We start from the raw sequence: 19,219 nt of genomic DNA on the forward strand, positions 1-19,219 counted from the left end.
GCTCGATGGTTGTCTTACATAGTGCTATAGAAGTAGTGTGCCTAATAGTTCCTAGGAACTCAGGGCATTCTTCCGTCCTGTGCATTGTAGAGTCATGCTATAGGAGGTCAAGGATACAAATAAGCTGTATCCTGACAAACATACAACATGGGACTGGGACAGACTTAACGTGTATAACTGACAAGCTCTGATATTGCTCCCTATGTCTTTTTTTTTCAGTTTAGGCTAGGCCTATATTTGGCTTCTATGGCATTTCTACAGCGTCTCAATGTCGAGATGTGTCAGGAGACATGATTCAGCCCAGTATCAGACAGTGCCGCTGCTGGAGATAGCCTAGATAGATTAAACCTGATCATGGAGACAAGATATGCATGGCGCAGAGATTGATCGAGTTCAGTGGAACTTGAAGTGACGAGTGCTAAATGGAAACGAAAACGGATCTCATTACCTCCGGGTTCCCAGAAGGCCGTAGTGAGTGACTGAGCCGGGTCGGCCACACTCCTGGTACAGGGGGACCCTGGGTATAGGTGATGTGGAAAAGGCAAGGCGGCAAGGCAGCGCAGCAGTAGGGAGGGTGAAACTACCCATGAATCATTTATGAGGCCCACAGCAGCCCATTAACAGCCCACTGTCTGAAGAACAGACCCCGGGGGACGGATGGCCTGCCTGCAGAGGTCTGCTTTACTGACCCCGCCACACTGAGGGAGAGAGATGTTTAGAGGTGTGTGTGTGGGTGTGTGTGTGTCTGTGTGCGTGTGTGTATGTGTGTGCGTGTGTGGGTGGGTGTGGGTGTGTGTGTGTGTGTGTGCGCGAGTTTGTGTGTGTGTGTGTGTGTGTGTCTGTGTGTCTGCGTGTGTGTGTGTGCGCGAGAGTGTGTGTGTGTGTGTGTGTGTGGTGTGTGTGTGTGTGTGTGTGTGTGGTGGGTGTGTGTGTGTGTGTGTTTGTATGTGTGTGTGTGTGTGTGTGCCTGTGTGTGTATGTGCGTGAGTGTGTGTGTGCGTGTGTGTGTGCATGCGCGCGTGTGTGTTGTGTACTGTAGTGTGTTATTCCATTTCCCCAGTGTATTGTAGGTGTTGACAGCTTCCATTTCCCCCAGCTGGGCTTCAGCCTCCTGTGTTGTTGAAGTGAAGGGCATTCAAGGAGAGGAGATTTTCTCCTCTTCTCCTTTTGAGTAGTCTATCATCATCATCTATCATCATCATCTATCATCATCTATCATCATCGTCAGGGCTCAAGCACTCCGTTAATTCACTAGGCGGGTAGCTGGCGAGAGATGAGACAACATCGAGGTTCAGAGTTGCAGTCTCACCTGCAATCCATGGGTTGGTTGACTGACTCGAGTCAATGAAAAATCAATAGGATAGCTCTGTGAGTGCCGTCCTATCGATTTCCCATGGCCTATAGTTACTGTACACTCACTTCAGCTCCTCGTTGCTATGAAAGAATAAGAGAGCATTGGTATTTTTGATTGGAATGGACTTATCGCTAAGCCACGTCCCCTTTGGAAACTCGGACAAACAAACAACGCTCGCTCAAATTCTTCACTTACAGTGACTTGCTGAAGTAAGTAATAGACATGTTTTTTTTTAAAGACGACAAGAATATTCCGTCTAGAAGCTTTTCAGCAAGTTGTTTGTCCGAGTTTTCTGCCTGTAGTGACTTCTGCTGTGATATGATTGGACAATTTGTATTATGGGGCGTGGCTTAGCGATAGGTCCATTGGTATGTTGATTGGAATTGTCTTATCCAAGTCTAATCATGATTGTGACATGTCAATGACAAGCCACCTGGAGTCCAATCCAGTTAGTTTATGTGTCAGTGGTAATAAGGTGACGGTCATCAAGGGAAGTAACAATGACAAATAGGTAACAGTAAAAGTAACAAATAAGACCCCATATCTCAAGGGGCTATTCCTAATAAAGCAATTTCTTATAGAGTTTTGGGACGAGAAACTCCCGTTAGCCTTTGTCTCAGTCCTTGCAGTAGTTTGAGAGAGAGAGAGAGAGAGAGGGAGAGAGAGAGAGAGAGAGAGAGACTGGATCGACACAGGCATACTGTACTGTTCCCATCAAAAACTAGTTTTGAAACTTGCCATGACATTACATCCAGGCCAAGTGGTGCCCTCGGGCGTCTACTGTGCTGTTGAGGTAGTGACACACACACACGACGTCTGTTGCCCCCGGAGACCTGATGTAACCTAGCGTCCGCACGCCAGGACATGTCTGAGGGAAGAGTTGTTTCGTAACGCCACGTTGCATTTTTATATTGCTCAGTCTCTCTGGTTTGTGACGATTGGTGATGAAACTTCCACTTCCATAAACGTTCCAGAAACCCAGAGAGCGGTTAGGGGGGTGTTTTGGTGCCATTTGTGTTTCCCTTTCATCTGTGTTCAAAAAGATGCGTGTGATTTTTACTTCTCTAAAAGCCTTAAAACATCAGCACGCTTTGTTCTCGAATTTCAAACGGTGTTACTTCCTCTGAGGTTCTTTGTTACTTGCCCAGCAACAATGTTGAGCATTTTATCAGGTGTTCTCCTCCATCTTTTCTTCTGGATGGTTCTTTTCAAGATGGGATGTACAAGACGAGAAGAAGCCCCCTGTGGATTGGGACCGATAGAGATTCTGTTTCATATATGCCGATGTGAGGCGCTGGGCGCTCTCTCTGTCTCCCTCTCTGAGTGATATTAGAGGGAATTAGAGAGAGTAGCCTTTTACCACCCTCTCCTCTCCTCCCCCTCCTCTCCTCCCCCCAGTGACAGACCATTACTCTCTGCGTAACATCACAGTAGAGATGTGTAGAGTATGATCATAAATGCTCCTTATGTTAGGAGTAGGCCGACTGCTGATGGTGTGTGTGTGTGTGTGTGTGTGTGTGTGTGTGTGTGTGTGTGGGGGGGGGGGGGGTCGGGGGAATGGAGCCAACTCCTCAGACTCCTATGAATATTCAATGCTCCTGCGAAGCAGGGTGAAAATTCAGTGTAATTTGGTTAGCATATTTTATCCACCCCAGCGATGGATTTAAGACTTAAGATTCATACCAGTGGGAGCACTTTGAATTAAAAAAGCAGAGTAGATTATTTCCGATCTCTCCCTCTCTCTCTCTCACTCTCTCTCTTTTTCTCTCTCTCTCTATAGGTGATCTGTGTGAACTTATGGTATTCTAAGTGAGTTTGTGTATGTGTATGTATGCATGTGTGTGTGTGGGGGGGGGGGGTGTTTCTGTCTGTCTTAAAGACTTGGTCACACAGTGAGGGATAATGAGGCTTTGGTGAGTGTGTAGCAGGGATGTGAATAACTTACATTTTTCATGGTCGCATCATCAGTGGGCGTATGGGTATGAACGAGTAATCGATTTTTGGATGTGTGCTGACATTCACAAAGGCAGCCATGGATCATTGGCAAGTAATCACTTCATATCTTAGATGCAAAAAAGAACAAATCTAATGTATTCTGGTATTAATCCTGACGTAAATACTTCAATTAGGCTAACATAACAATAATGCAGAACAGATAAAATAAAAGACACCCCTATTAGGTGTTATGCTAATACTGACGCATGCATTAAAGCGGTGCACACATTTTATATAGCCAATTACAATTAAAGCTGTCCAAGCCATTTGCAATTCCAATGTTTGCCAGTACTCTAGCTATAGCCTACCCCGACATCAAAACTGCCAAATACACAATAAAGAAAATGCCATGGATGAAGATTAAATGGCCAACAGAACACAATCAAGTGCTTCATTCTTTGACACAAGTTGTCAAACTGCAAAGGCATAGTGGCCATCATCAACTCAAAACATGAAAAGGCATAGGCTTACCGAAAAGACAGGCGCTAGTACTAATACATAAATAGCCATTATAAGCCACGCGATAAACGTCCTTTATGATAAAGGAGGATAACAATGGAAGGAAAACATTTAGTAGCCGAAAAACATTTTGACAAAGCAGGTGTGGGCTTGTGGAACGGAAAGTTACGGTAGCCTTTCTTACTTTTAGACTTTGGATATAAGATTGCTCCTCGCTATCAACAGATGCATCAAGAGAGCCAAAAGGCAGCCTCATCAAACAGAGTTTTTTTTTAACACTTTACTCAGCTGTGAGTAAAACAAATGTTTATATCGTTGCACTCGATCAAATTTCAGGACTCTCCTTTCATGACTTTTCCTAGATATGTGCGTTCTACCACCCCAGTATCCTTACATTTTCAAAAATCACATCAGGATAAGCTAATATTAAGCTATTTTGCTGTTTTTCCGTCTAGGAATCAGGCTAATTTACAAGCGGCCAACTAGTGGTCGTTGTGTGGAAATAGCAGATTGAGCATTGAAAAAGAGGGGCCCGAGGCGGCTCTTTTAGGAGGTAAAAAGGCACGGCTGTTCTAGTGTTAAGGACCTACAGCATGTCAACATGTGCTGGGAGGAGACAAGTACAGAGCCTATTGACCAAAACACCTGCAGCAGGGGGGGAAAGAAACACCCAGCAGGGACAGACGTGGCAGGGAGGGAGAGGTGAGCCTTGGCAACACTTGAGAGCTCGGGGTGTCTATTCTCATTCCCTTTCTACCACTCCAGAGGGGCTTGGTCTGGTGGAATGCACCGGTCCTGAGAGTATCTTCTCTCCAGGCTTTTGGTCCGGTGCATTCAAGAAGTACAGGACAGGTATTTCTTCTCCGAAAACGTTTGGCATCGCTGTCCGGTCGGCGTATTCCCGACGTTGTTGCTTGTCAGACGGGGGCGCAGGCTGTGGCTCGTCGTCTTCCTCGGCGGATGGTGGTGGGGATGATGATGATGATGATGGTGGTGATGATGATGATGATGGTGGTGATGATGATGGTGGTGGTGGTGGTGGTGGTGGTGATGGTGATGATGATGATGGTGATGATGATGATGATGATGATGGTGATGATGATGATGAGGGTGGTGATGATGGTGGTGCTGTGCCAGCCTGAACGTTTTCATCGACATTTAAAACGACAGCAGCAATTCTGTCTTTGATGGCATCTTTCACCTGTCCGATGACAAGAGAAAGGGAAGATATGTATATGTTTTTTGTTATTATATATATATTATATATATATGCCCATTGTTGATCACAAATAGTAGCCTTTGTTATAAGCTATGATTTTGTGACATTCAGACTTTTATTAAGATGCAAATCGTTTGATTTCTCCTACAGGAATAACATCTATAGATAGATGTTAGCATAGATGCTAACCTATTATTGGGCCAAAATAGAAAAACACCTCTTATTCAGTAGTGAGTCGCATGAGCTTGTGTCGTGGGTCCAGGCAAGAGTCAACGAGCGCCGCCCTCTGCGCTGTCTCTCTGTCCTCAGGGGCCATGTATGTATGCGCTTTCTCAACGTCTCCAACACCGCGCTTGAACTCTGTCACCTCGCGTGAACTTCTCACGTGACTCACCTGCAGACGAGAGGCAGGTGCTTTGAGAGCAGTGAGTAGCGGTGACCGGATAAACCACAGAGACGGACACGTCTGATTCTCCGCAGAGCGCCATGGTTGTCATCTTCAGTGATTTTCATCAGCGGGATCATTTCTTCCATAATGTGCCAGCAGTCATCTAGTTGGCTCTAGTGTGCATCGTGCGTCTGACAGTTGGGTGAACCTTCTGTCTTGACAGCGCTGCCGCATCATTTGTTTCCAGCTGTAATTTGGACAAAGCACACAAGCTTGAGTCCCACTCCAGTAGCTGTGTGTCGGCTAGTAAGACCCCCCCACTCTTCCACTGCTGTTCTCAGCGCCTCAGCTAGATTTTCGGCTGTGTGTCGCTCTGGCATCGATCGTGGTTGTAAGACCAGGGTTCCCGAGCTGGTCTTAAAAAGCCTTAAAATCTAAAATCCAGCAATCAAGTTTATAAGGCCTAAAAAGGTCACAAATTGCAGTTATTCGGTCTAAAAATGAGGTGCTAGGCCCTAAAAACTAGATCCTGCAAGGAAATCAGTCCGACCGCATCTATTTACGCGGAAATTAATCAAGCTGGAACCCAAGAAATGTCCATTTGCTTCCTTTTTTGTCTGTATGGCAGTGAAATCCCTAATTTCATCACCTCGAGGATGACAAAAAGCTATCATATGGTGTCGCGAATAGGTCTAAAATTCTATTCAAAGAATAGGTCATACATTTGACTTGTTGAAACTTGTAGGAACCCTGAAGACAGTGCTCTTTATATGCCAATTTTCATCAATGAAATGACACATTACTGTAACATAGGACTCCACTGCGAGGGAGATCCAGGCATGCGAAGTCATAGCTACCAGCTCGGTCGGTTTTGGCTAAAGCATTGTGAATGGACTCTGAGCATTCAGCACAGCCTACATCTTTTCAAGACGTGAGGTTGATGGTTTTTCCAAACGGAACCATGTATTCTGGCTCTATGTATATTCATTTGCAAAGTCCCCACCCGTCTCCTGTACTAATAGGCAGCATATCTTTAGTCACCATGTAGGCAATTAGGGCACACTTTTTTTTGGGCTGCGGCTTCTGTCACACTTGAATACGTGTGGCCATGCTTGATCGGGTGGGTCCCTTGTCTTCGTTTACTTTGACACAACCCCAACCTCTGCCTGGTGTTGTTGGTTTGTGTTGTATGCATATATATTAATGTTTATGCTTGTGTATATTGTTTTTCTGTGAATGATTACTAAAAAAATAAAAATAATAGTCATATTAGTGCTACAGAAACAACATTAGTTCCGTCTGTTAATTAGTGTTTATTTAAAGGCGAAAAAATGTTAACGGTCCAAATGTAAAAAATCATCTTTGACTTTGATCCTCGGGAACGAATAATCAAATAATCGGTTATTCTGACCCATCCCTAGAGTGTGTAGTGCTGTTTCTCTAGCCCGCCCGCCCCCCCCCCTCCCCCAGCAGTAAAACGGGGCAAAAGTCAAAACACAGCATTTAAAGGCATCATAAGTCATACCTCACACGCTTGCATCACCTTCTTGTATTATTGGGTCAGTATTTCACTTCATTGTGCACACATTTCACAACGAGCCTAGTGTAATGTTCTTGTTCATGTAAACTAACACAAGTAGGCTATATTTCAACCAGGTCATTGAATGAAGAGCTTTTTAATTAAGAGCTTTTTTCTTGTATAAACTCCTACCTCAACAAGGAACAGGTGTCCTTAGAAGACATGAAGCCAATGGTAGACATGGAACATGCAGACTGAACTCCAACAGATAATTAGCCTCTGTTTCAAAGTGAATAATGAGCTTCTCTCTCTGAGCAGACCCCAGAGTTTCAACGTTAATTAGTCCCTCAGTCAGCAGGACACTTGCAAGGTCTCTATGGCGGTTTTGATTAACCCACTTCAACAATCCTCTGTGTCTGTCTGTCTTTCGTTCTTTCTTTCTTTGTCGGTGTGTGTGTGTGTACATGGGTGTGTGTGTGTCTCTGTCGGTGTGTGTGTGTGTGTGTGTGGGGACAGGGCTTGCATTCACATGAACAACAACAATGGAACAATCAATGAGCAATTCAGCAGAGATGCTGGGAGAGATGTGTGTGTGTGTGTGTGTGTGTGTGTGTGTGTGTGTGTGTGTGTGTGTGTGTGTCTGTGGGGTAGGGGGTCCCGCAGCGACGGTGGAGGGGGCAATCAATGCACCATGCTGTGGATCTGACATTTCCAACACTGGATGTGTGGGTGGATGTGTGTGTGGTTGGATGGGTGGACGTGTGTGTGTGGGAGGGGGGGGGGGGGGGGGGGGGGGCTACCTCAGTGTATGGGCAAGAAGACTTGTATATCACGGGATCTGAATGAAAGTGCATAGCGGTCAAAGTGAATTACTGTTATTGCTATCTCTAACCAACAATTGAGGCCAGTTTTATTTTTTTCTTCGAAGATAGGCATGATTGACGCCATCTCCAATACAAAAATATCCTTGATGTGCTGCCTTGCACTCAGGCCCAGGCACCAGAGAATAGGCTGAGCTTGTATAAGACAGAATGAGCCGAGCTATCGAGTAAGACCCTGGCGGCGAACTCCCCGAAGCTACCTCTCCGGCTAACACACACACACACACACACACACACACACACACACACACACACACAACATGAAACAACTTCACTGGGCCCAGAGCAGGCTACATTTCTCTTTCAGGCATCGCTGAACTGGAGCCAATCCCCCACTGGCCAATATTGACTGTGTCACAGTCTATATAGGCTTGATCCCCAGCCCCCCACTGCGGGGGGGTGGGGGCCGGGGACCAGCATACCTGTGAGAAAGAGGATGGCATAGGGGGGGGGACTCGTGCCACGATATTGAGCTTAGTGATTGTGACCATCGCCATGACAGACAACAGCTATCATCGTGCTCTCTGATGGACCTTAACAGAATAATATTTCTCCATCTGATAGAGAGAGATCATCCGGAACTAAACGCACAGCGTTAGTCTGCGCCTTCTCCTGCCAGAGAGAGAGAGAGACGGTGAGGACAGAGAGAGTAACAAAAAAAAGATAGATAGATAGAAAGAGAGGAGGTAGAGAGAGAGAGAGAAAACGTCGAGCGAGAGAGACAGATGGGAAGAGTGGGAGAGGCAGGGGGGGGCAGAGAGGGATACAGGGCGTTCTAGCTAGTGGGTGTTTGGTTGATGCTTCGTAGTATTCTGAGGCTGACAGGGAGCATTTGATAAACACGCCGGATGTCACCAGCACTCACACTCAGCCTGCAATATCAGCCCCTCTCTCTCTCTCTCTCTCTCTCTCTCTCTGTCTCTCTGTCTGTCTCTCTCTCTCTCTGTCTCTCTGTCTCTGTCTTTCTCTGTCTCTCTCTCTCTCTGTCTCTGTCTCTGTCTCTGTCTCTGTCTCTCTCTCTGTCTCTGTCTCTGTCTCTCTCTCTCTGTCTCTGTCTCTGTCTCTGTCTCTCTGTCTCTGTCTCTCTCTCTCTCTCTGTCTCTCTCTCTCTCTCTCTGTAAAGGGAGGGGCAGTGTTATCAGTGTTGTCATTCAATTTGATCACCACCGATGCAATTATAACGCACTGGTTGTGCTTAGTCAGGAGTTATTAGAATACCACATTGTGTATTTTAACAAGCTCAGGGAGGCAAACTTGTCATCTTTCGGCAAAACAAAACAAACAAATATAATCCAAAATAGGTGACCTGCATGAATGATGTAGATCCGAGGTCACAATTGTTGAGCATCTGTCTGTCAGAGCATTTAATCAACTTATCAAAATAAAGCAAAGCCTATATTTCCTTGACAGGATGTCCGCTTTGACATTCCCCCCCCACCGCCCACGCTAGGATGTGTCAGACAGTGTGCCCCGAAAAAAGTGAAACCGCGAAAAACTGCTCACGCAGCGTGCTGTGAGGAACCCTAAGGATTACCCGGCGTGGCCTGTGACTCGAGTCCATAGATGTTCATGCAGGTGTGCTGCACGCATCATTAAATTAGCTGATGTTCGCTAGTTTGTGAATAATACTATAATTGTAAGTTAAAGGCACCATATGGATTGCGCACTCTATTCACTTCAATGGTAATTGCAGTGACGCTTCAGAATAGTGTCTCCTCCTTTCTCCCTCTCTCCCTCCCTTTGCTCAATGCAAAACTACTTCTAATTGAGACAATGAATCTGTCAATAATGTTCATGTTTTTTGTTCAGCAAATGTCTGAAACTAGAAGGATTGTAGTTAAAATGCAGTCGGTATTTAGTTTGGGAATGTTCCTCGAAACATGAACACGGAAATGAACCAGCCAGCAGAGACACTCACATTTCACATATAAGTGCTTTACCAGCATACTGTGATAGAAAACCCTGTCACAGATACCCTACACCACGCATTCCCAAGTCCCATTATTTCATTAAACTATCCGGTCAGCTCCGCGTTGTGAAGCCGTTTCTGTCACCGAGGGAGAGGGTGCACTCTCTGTTGCGTGACTGTGCTATACACAAGTACAAACTTCTCTCTAAACCCCATGTTACAAACAAATCCGCTCATTCCCCAAACAAAACTTCGACATGGCTCAAACAGGACATTTGCTGCTTGTAGCACTGACAAGTGCTTGCTTGCAGCTCAGGCAGGAAGGTCGCCAATGCCCACAGCAAGTGGTACACCCAGAAACGTCCTGGACATTTTGGAAAAACAGATTCAGGCAGAAAGGCATGGTCTTGGCAGGAGGCAGAAAGGCATGGTCTTGGCAGGAGCACACACCGTCACAGACTGCCATTGCTTAAGTAAGAATTCACATTATTGAACATTATTGTTTACATTTTGGTCGGGTTATAACTGGGTGAGCGACTTGCAAAGTAAAAGAATGTAATATTCCATCAATAAATGGTTAAATAAATATGACCTATAAAAATCGAAAGTCAACTGAGTCAACTGAGTACAGGCTGGTGTGGTTTAAATACAAAAGTATTTTACAGCTGCAGTAACTTCAGTAGCAATAGCAGATAACATGAAGCAATAGCAGACACAGATACGTTTATATCTATGGAGCAATGTAGTGTAAGCCAGCATTGCATTCTGTAAAATACTGTAGACAGAGATTAGAAACATATATCTTTTTTTATAATAATAGCATAGTCTGTCTGTTGCCCAGTGACACTGATCATGGTCGTATGACCGAAACATTTGCCCCGCACCTTGCACTTTTTGCACCAGAGCACTTAGCACTTTTTGTAACAGCATGATAAAATAAAGAAAACATATTTTTCTAATCTCTGTCTAAGGAGTTTTCCTTAAAGTTCATGCAGTGTGCGAGGTCCTCTACTCTCACTGTCTCAGTATTTTTCTAAACTACCGCACCTGCAACCGATCATTGGAAGAAAAAAGGACACAGCAAGGCGCAACAGTTTTCCCTGGACTCTATTCCATTCTGTAAAATACAACATAACATGTTTTAGACTCTTCTAAATGTGTTTGACATTGGATTATGGCAGGAGGGATAGTAGCGTCTTGTCCTGTGTATAAATGAATGCCAGACAGAACATTAGGAGGCACAACGTTATGGTGCTGAGAGGAAACAGCGTTCAGAGTTCCCCTCCTCCACTTCTCTCTGCGTGCTCTGGGTGCATGAGGCCCCTGATTATTATTCATTGTTTTTTGACAAATACACATGTGAACATTTATTCTGAACATTCTAGACTAATATTCAGTACTGAAGAAACTCATTCATAATGAATCTCCTCAGCCCTATGTCCTAGCCCAGCCCCATGGTTTTACATCCCTCTTAAATCTGCCGTATCTGACATTCTTATGAGAGTATGGCTTTGTATATATTGTGGAACTTCTCTCCATGTTCCGATGAGAGTGCACCAGAACACTGCATTAGAATCAGAATTGCTTTCATTATAGCATTATATATTTAAGCAATGATTCGGTCGTAGGTACGAGGCCGCAGGCGATCACAGACGTGCTGATATTCAGTATAACAGCACGACCTCGAGTGTGATATTGTTTTTATACAACAGTTCTACAGCGCGATTTATTAGTTACCAGTAATAAGCGACAACAGATTATGGTTTGTTTGTTTATTTAATCATAAAAATAAACCAAAAATAGTTCCGCAACTGAACTTCAAATGGACTGTTGCCTAGTAACCTGAACACAAACATGTAGTCTAATTAACGGTCATTTAGTAGAACATCTGTGTGGCGGAGTGATGCATTTAGTTAAAGGTCCCAGTGCTGTTATACTATTATAGTGCTGTTGCACTCATGGAATGCCTCTTGTCCAATCAAATTACTTGGTCGGAACTAACTGTTGTATAATGCATCTTACTGTACAAGTACACAAGAGTAACATTCTTTGGCTTTGGTTCCTCAACTGACAATGCAGCATTCAGATACAAAAAACACAATAGTACTAAGTAACGTAAGTAAGTAAGTAAAAAAAAAAAAAGTAACCCTACATTGATGAAGTAATAAAGTGAAGGATTTTACAGTGGCTTCAATAATGCAAAAATGCTGTGCAGAGTACGATGATATGAAATGCTATATAATACAGTACGGTTAGTAAATGGTATACAAGTAACCATGTACGGTAATATGTTTGTTTTTGTAGAGTTGCATGGGATTGGTTAGGGGGTGGCAGTCTCTTGTGGTCCTGCCGCTGTCTCTTGTGGTCTCTTGTGGTCCTCTGTGGCTCAGTTGGTAGAGCATGGCGCTAACAACACTTAGGTTGTGGGTTCGATACCCGCTGGGACCATATATACTGAAGTGTATGCACTCACTGCAATGCAAGTCGCTTTGGATAAAAGCGTCAGCTAAATGGCATATATTATATTATTATATTGTAGTTAGTATTCTTCCAGTGTATTTCTCCGGGAGCCTGATTGCTTGGGGGTTATAGCTGTTTGTCAGCCTCTGGGTTTTAGCCCTTGGCGGCAATAGCTCGAACAGTTTCTGATTGGGGTGGCTGGGGTCCCTAGTAATCGTGAGGGCCGTGGCCTGGGGTGGTCCAGTGGTCTGGCACCGCGGTCTACAGTGTCGGCATGGGTTCGAATCCGGTCCACGCGCTGCTGACATGCCCTCGCTCCCTTCTTCTCCTTACTTTCCTGCCTGTCTTCACTGTATCTGTCCAATAAAATAAAAAAATATGAGTGGGACTGCCCAACTTGCATCCCTGGAGCTACATATTGAATATGACATATAGAACGGACATAACGTGCGTTAGTTTAACCCTAACCGTAAACATAACACCCCATTTCTGCAATTTATTCAGTTGTATATGTACATTGAATAAGTAAATAATAGCTTTTTCAAAATAAAACAATGAAAAAGTATTTCAACTGGCGGTCAGATGTGAGTGAAGGTTGCTACATTCTCGTCGCCCACTCTCCATTTACACTGCGCTACTAACCTCCCGTCTGCTTTTTCATGGTTAAGTTTGTTTTTTTGTTGCGATGAATGAACCCGTTTGCCAGGGAATGCAAGATGCTTCTTGAAATGATGTACTAGAAAGGTTTCGACAGACAATGAAGAGAGAGCATAACAGTTTTTTTTCATAAAATGCCAGATACAAACGTGCTCGCACACACACACACTCACACACACACACACACACACACACACACACACACAAAGAGTGAAGGTTGCTACACTCTTTATCACCCGCTCTCTCCCCCTGCTGCGAGGGTGGAAATATCCTGTCCTTTTTTTTTTTAGGGTTTTTTTCATGGTTCTGTTTTTTTTTTTTCAATTTGCTTGCCAAGGAAATTGATGTGGAGATTAGAGGTTGTCATTTTTGTTTTCCCTTTGCCCAGGAAAGACTCCGTGATTTTCATCACCATATTCTCAGACACATCTTTCCCAAGACTGTATTAGAACTGTAAGGTGCTGCTGAGGGCAGTAACAGTTTCTTCCATAAACCCCTCCAGACACACACACGCACACACACACACACACACACACACATACACACACAAGGGGAAGCGAATTGTTTGTGTATGAGGGGAAAATGTAGTAGTTGCTATCAAGACAATGACTTGGGGTGTTAGTAAAAGGAATGTTTGTATGTGTGATTTTAAAATTGTAAATCTTTTTTTTATTTTTATAAATTTGTTTTTCAGATTTTATCCCTTTTTTCACCCAATTTGGTAGCCAATTGAACCCAACCTAGCATCCAATTATCCCCTGCCTATTGCGAGGGATCCACCGCACGACCCCGCGGCCGGCAGTCCCAGAGGAGGCCGCCAGGCAGACTAGCTGACTGGCTCCTCGAGCCCAGCACCGTTATTCTAGCACCAGACGGGGGCGCTGTTGCGCGACGGATCCTTGTCCGGAACTACTCCTATACCCCCCTCGGGAGCGGCCGCCCAATATGCCGTTCCCCGTGTGTGCCCTGGCCATATCCGGGTCTGGCGAGCCGGGATACGAACCCCGGCCCCGGTGGGCAGCATGCACTAGTGGCTAGTGCTTTAGACCGCTACACCACCGCGGGGCACTAAATTGTAAATCTTAAAGTACACTTAACATACAGACATTTAGTTAAAGTCAGGGAAGGAGGAGGACATGGGTTTCACAATAGCAGAGAATAGTAGAGTTATTTTATTAGAAAGTGTCACATGACGTCCGTGGGGCCCTCCGTCTAGTGCTAAGCATCACAAGACAAGCACTCACTACAGCACCCCAATGGTCCTACTGACTGGTCACCTCACATAACCATACACGTGTCTGTGTGTTTACCAACGCACACGTGTGTGTTGTATGGATCTCTCACAAGGACACAAGGTCTCTGTACAGGTTTTTGTTGTGTGTGTTTATCAAGCGGGAGTTCATGTTTCTAAGGGTGTGTGTGTGTGTGTGTGTGGTGTGTGTGGTGTGTGTGTGTGTGTGGTGTGTGTGTTGTGTGTGTGGAGTGTGTGCGCATGTGCGCGCGTCATACCAGTGCTCAGTGAGGGGCGTAAAAGGTCACTATTTCTCTGACGCCAGCACTCAGTATGAGCAACGATGCAGAGTGCACTCAATGATCATCTCTGACACAAACACCTCTGAACGCACAGAGCCTGACTCACACACTCACATGTCCGGATGGATGCTCTGTGCATGTCGGGACCCGTTCATGGACACACACACACACACACACACACATCATCACAAACAAATATCTGACCAGGGGGCTATAATAACCCTGAAACTAACACCGTGCTACTGTGGGGGGGTCGAGGATCCTCTCTCCCTACAGTCAGCACTCGAGTTGAGGGGGGATGAGGGGGGATGGCATCCCCCCCTGAAATAAAAACGGTCAAAATCATCCCCCTTCTAAAACTGCCATCCCTCCCTTTCCATCCCTGATGTCATTTTATCAATGAACGTGGTATTACTGCTATTTCAACATTTTAGTTTTGCGCATATTGAGTAAAATACTGTGGGCGAGGGGGGCACGCACACATGCAATTACATTTTTACCAAGTCACTGACACTGAAGTCACTGACGCTGTGAGGATGCTAAAATTGTCCCCATAGGATAAAAATCCACCATCCCCCCCTGATTTTCTTTTACAACTTGTGTACTGGGTAGTGTACAGTACTCTATTTCATTCGTCGACACACACGGTGGGGCCCGTAAGAACACACACGAGCCTCTAGGTGCGCTGTAGCCGCATCGGTGCGTCCAGACAGAGGCAGTGTGCTGCGTGCGCTCCAGTCCCAGTATCATCTCCAGCAGCAGCCCTGTCTGATTGCACACGGCAGATTCCCCCTGCAGCCCCCCAAGAGAACCCCTCCACCGTGCTGCGTCTGCTGTTCTCCTCCCTCACACACATCCATCCTGCCCCGGCTCGGCCTGTCAGAGCCTGCCTGCTCTCTCCCCCTCCTCTCTTTCCCTCTCCCTCTCCTCCTCCTCCTCCTTTTTTCTTCTCTCGCTCCACTGGGCCTGTGAAGGTGAGCTAGTCCCCAGAGGCGCTGTTGTACAGATTGGACCACTTCCATTTTCAAATGGATGCCGCTCTCCTGTGAATATGTAGAGGGTAGAGGCGGGGGGGGGATATTTATTTTCTTGTCTTCCTCCTCCTCCTCCTCCGCTGTCTCTCTGAGTTTCTTTTCCTATCTTTCAAGTGAGGACGACTCCCGATTCATTCAAGCTTTTTTTTTCCTCTCCGGTGAGGTTGAGTTCCTGTCACTATCACTCCGTCACTGTCCTTGTGAGAGGTACATACATCCAGGTGCCAGTCGTTCGTGTCAGAACCAAGGTAGAGACGGTATTGTGGAAAGCACTCTGAAGCCTCTCTCTGACTATGCAGAGGAAAAGGTGTCCGTGTATCCATGTACGGTATCCATCTCTTCCCCCTCACGCCCTTAAAAGCTCTTCTCTGAGTGCTGGCGTGTAATACACGATGACAGGCGTATGAGGGATGCGTCACTGTGACTTTGTAAGTGCGGCGTGTTCACTAATGGATGTGTCTAATTATTTGTGATGAATGTGTCTCCGTCCCCCCAGTCGTGTGTAATTGATGTCTTCGTCTGTGTAGGTGTGTGATGTATCTCCTGTATCTCCGGCGCGCGTCTCTGACAGTGTCTTTCCACCGCGGGACGGGAAGATGTACGAGCGTGCGTCCGCGGGGTGCTGTAATAGATGTCGGTTTCAGTCTGTTTTTTTTAATGGATGTGTCTGTGTCTCTTGCTCTGCGAAATGTGTATATGTATGTATGTGTGTGTGTGTCTGTGTGAGAGTCTGTGTCTGTGATGTCTTTTTCACTCACTCAATTGTGTCTCTTTGTGTGTGTGTGTCTCACCCCTATAGGTGTTTGGTGATTACTATCACTTCAGGCATCGAGCGGTGGTGAAGAGGTCTCTGTCCGGCCACAGAGGAACTCACGTTCGACTGCAGAAGGAACCACAGGTAATATATTCGGCACTTTTACACAACTTTTTGGCCACTTAAACATCCGAGACAATTTCATCGTAGAGAGTTTATTTGTCATAGAGAATTCGGCATCGCACACCTCTATCCATATGTCCCACTGACATATATCGAGTTCTAAATATGTTAATTATTCTCAACAAAAAAAACACAACAACAGCTGGAATTGTCTTTGTGTTTTGCGCTCCTGTTTTTTTATTTCGCTGACAAGCCTTGTAGAAGCATTGTTTCGGAATCTACATGTTAATGACAGCGGAATCATGACATCCCTCCATCTGTTCCACAAGCATGGCTCTCTTTCCCCCCCCCGAAAAATCTGCTCTCCACCATAGCCAGCTGGTTATTACCGAGCACTTAACTCAGCCAAACCAACTCGTCTCTACCCTAAACGAATTATGTGCGCTTCGTGTCTCGTTATACAGCGTGTAGTGTATTTATAATGCTCGAAAAACTGATATGCTGCTGGGTTCCAGGCTGGTGCAGGGCTGGTTTTGTGTTTGTCTGGACAGGGATGGAGGTAGATGACCTTGGCGGTAGGGTGAGCACAGGGGACACGGTTAGAAAGTGAAGACAGGCGTGAACCATCTGTGGCTCACGCTCCCTGCCAAGGTTGGGGGCTGGGTTATAGCTCTCTCTGCCCTGGTCCAGCTGTCTGCTGAGGACGGGGTCACGCATGCATGCAGGCACGCACACACATATATACACACACACACACACATATACACACACACACACACACACACATATATATACACACACACACACACACACACATACATATATATACACATACACACACACACATATATACACACACATACACGCACACACACACACACACACACACACATATCTATACACACACATACACACAAACATATATGCACACACACACACACACACATATCTATACACACACATACACACAAACATATGCACACACACACACACACACACACACACACAGCATCCACCAGTACAGGAGGAGCCTGGGTCTGTTCAGGTCTGACCAGGCCTCTGCACCCCGGCCAGAGAAGCTCTTCAGACTCCAGCAAAACATGGAGACGGAGAAGCAGACGCAGGAGTCAGATGGTGGTGGTCTGGTGACCCTGGTGGGATGTTGATTTATTAGGACCATGCAGAACCACGCAGTGGGCATAGCCTTATTGTAATTGTTAGTTATTCAACCCTGTTCTGTTTTCATGAAAAACACCCATGGCTCCCACAAATATTGGTGACTTATTTAGCTTTTTGACAGGCATGTAGCCAATATCTGCCTCAAGACTAACAAAATAGCTAGTAAAACTGAAAAAGATATGTCCCTATAGATTTTCCTCTATTTAGAATTTTGTAAAAAATATATATAAATGAATCTTCTTCAAATATACCGTAAGTCTGTTCGACATAACATTTGGTACATGAATGTACCATTCCCCAACAAGTTTGTGAACCAAAAGTTCCTACGTCCAAAAATGACCACGCTACATGAAAATTATGCAGCACCATAATTAACAAAATATGCAAATGCGGCTATCTCGGCCATATTGTTGCTAATTATTTTTGATAATTAATGTGAACTTGGTGAGCCTCAGGACAGTAGTATGACGTAGTTGTGTACAAGATTCCAACATTATCAGATACAAAATATGGCTGCCACATGCCACTCAATATTCATGCCACTCAATATTCAACACTGAACCGCAAGCCCGATCAACACGGACATTGTTACGTAGTATGCTTGTACCAGTCCCTGCTAAGATTGAGGAGGACAGATTCATACTTGGGTGGGGAACCAGGAGGAACCAGGCTTTACAACCAGCTAGAGAGTAGAACCAGGCTGTACAACCAGCTAGAGAGTAGAACCAGCCTTTACAACCAGCTAGAGAGTAGAACCAGCCTTTACAACCAGCTAGAGAGTAGAACCAGGCTGTACAACCAGCTAGAGTGTAGAACCAGCCTTTACAACCAGCTAGAGAGTAGAACCAGGCTTTACAACAAGCTAGAGAGTAGAACCAGCCTTTACAACCAGCTAGAGAGTAGAACCAGGCTGTACAACCAGCTAGAGAGTAGAACCAGCCTTTACAACCAGCTAGAGAGTAGAACCAGGCTTTACAACCAGCTAGACAGTAGAACCAGGCTTTACAACCAGCTAGAGAGTAGAACCAGGCTTTACAACAAGCTAGAGAGTAGAACCAGCCTTTACAACAAGCTAGACAGTAGAACCAGGCTTTACAACCAGCTAGACAGTAGAACCAGCCTTTACAACCAGCTAGAGAGTAGAACCAGGCTTTACAACCAGCTAGAGAGTAGAACTAGCCTTTACAACCAGCTAGAGAGTAGAACCAGGCTTTACAACCAGCTAGAGAGTAGAACCAGCCTTTACAACCAGCTAGAGAGTAGAACCAGCCTTTACAACCAGCTAGAGAGTAGAACCAGGCTTTACAACCAGCTAGAGAGTAGAACTAGCCTTTACAACCAGCTAGAGAGTAGAACCAGCCTTTACAACCAGCTAGAGAGTAGAACCAGCCTTTACAACAAGCTAGAGAGTAGAACCAGCCTTTACAACCAGCTAGAGAGTAGAACCAGCCTTTACAACCAGCTAGAGAGTAGAACCAGCCTTTACAACTAGCTAGAGAGTAGAACCAGGCTTTACAACCAGCTAGAGAGGCACGGGGAGCAGTCAGCAACAACCAACAGCATGTCTCCATGTACCGTGGCGGTTGTTCTGTACTGTACAACTAAGAAAACCAAGACATGATGGCCATAGGGCCCACACAGCCTGGGATGTGAGGAACCAGAGCAGTGGAGCTGCCAATTGAGGGTGTGTGTGTGCGTGTGTGTGTGTGCATGTGTGTGCGTGTGCGTGTGTGTGTGTGTGTGTGTCTGCGTATC

General features: G+C 45.5%; 1 protein-coding gene across 1 annotated transcript in view; it reads left to right on the plus strand.

Annotated features, from left to right (window-relative positions):
• The window catches only part of furinb (furin (paired basic amino acid cleaving enzyme) b), a gene marked incomplete at its 5' end in the record, with an annotated part of 84,531 nt that overhangs the window by 17,444 nt on the left and 47,868 nt on the right, over window positions 1–19,219 (plus strand). The window contains one exon of the mRNA XM_080539056.1: window positions 16,208–16,306. Coding sequence (XP_080395182.1) covers window positions 16,208–16,306 — 99 coding nt within the window. The remainder of the gene's footprint in view (window positions 1–16,207; window positions 16,307–19,219) is intronic.

Source organism: Nansenia antarctica (assembly GCF_963989245.1).
Source record: "Nansenia antarctica genome assembly, chromosome: 9".
NCBI lineage: Eukaryota > Metazoa > Chordata > Actinopteri > Argentiniformes > Microstomatidae > Nansenia > Nansenia antarctica.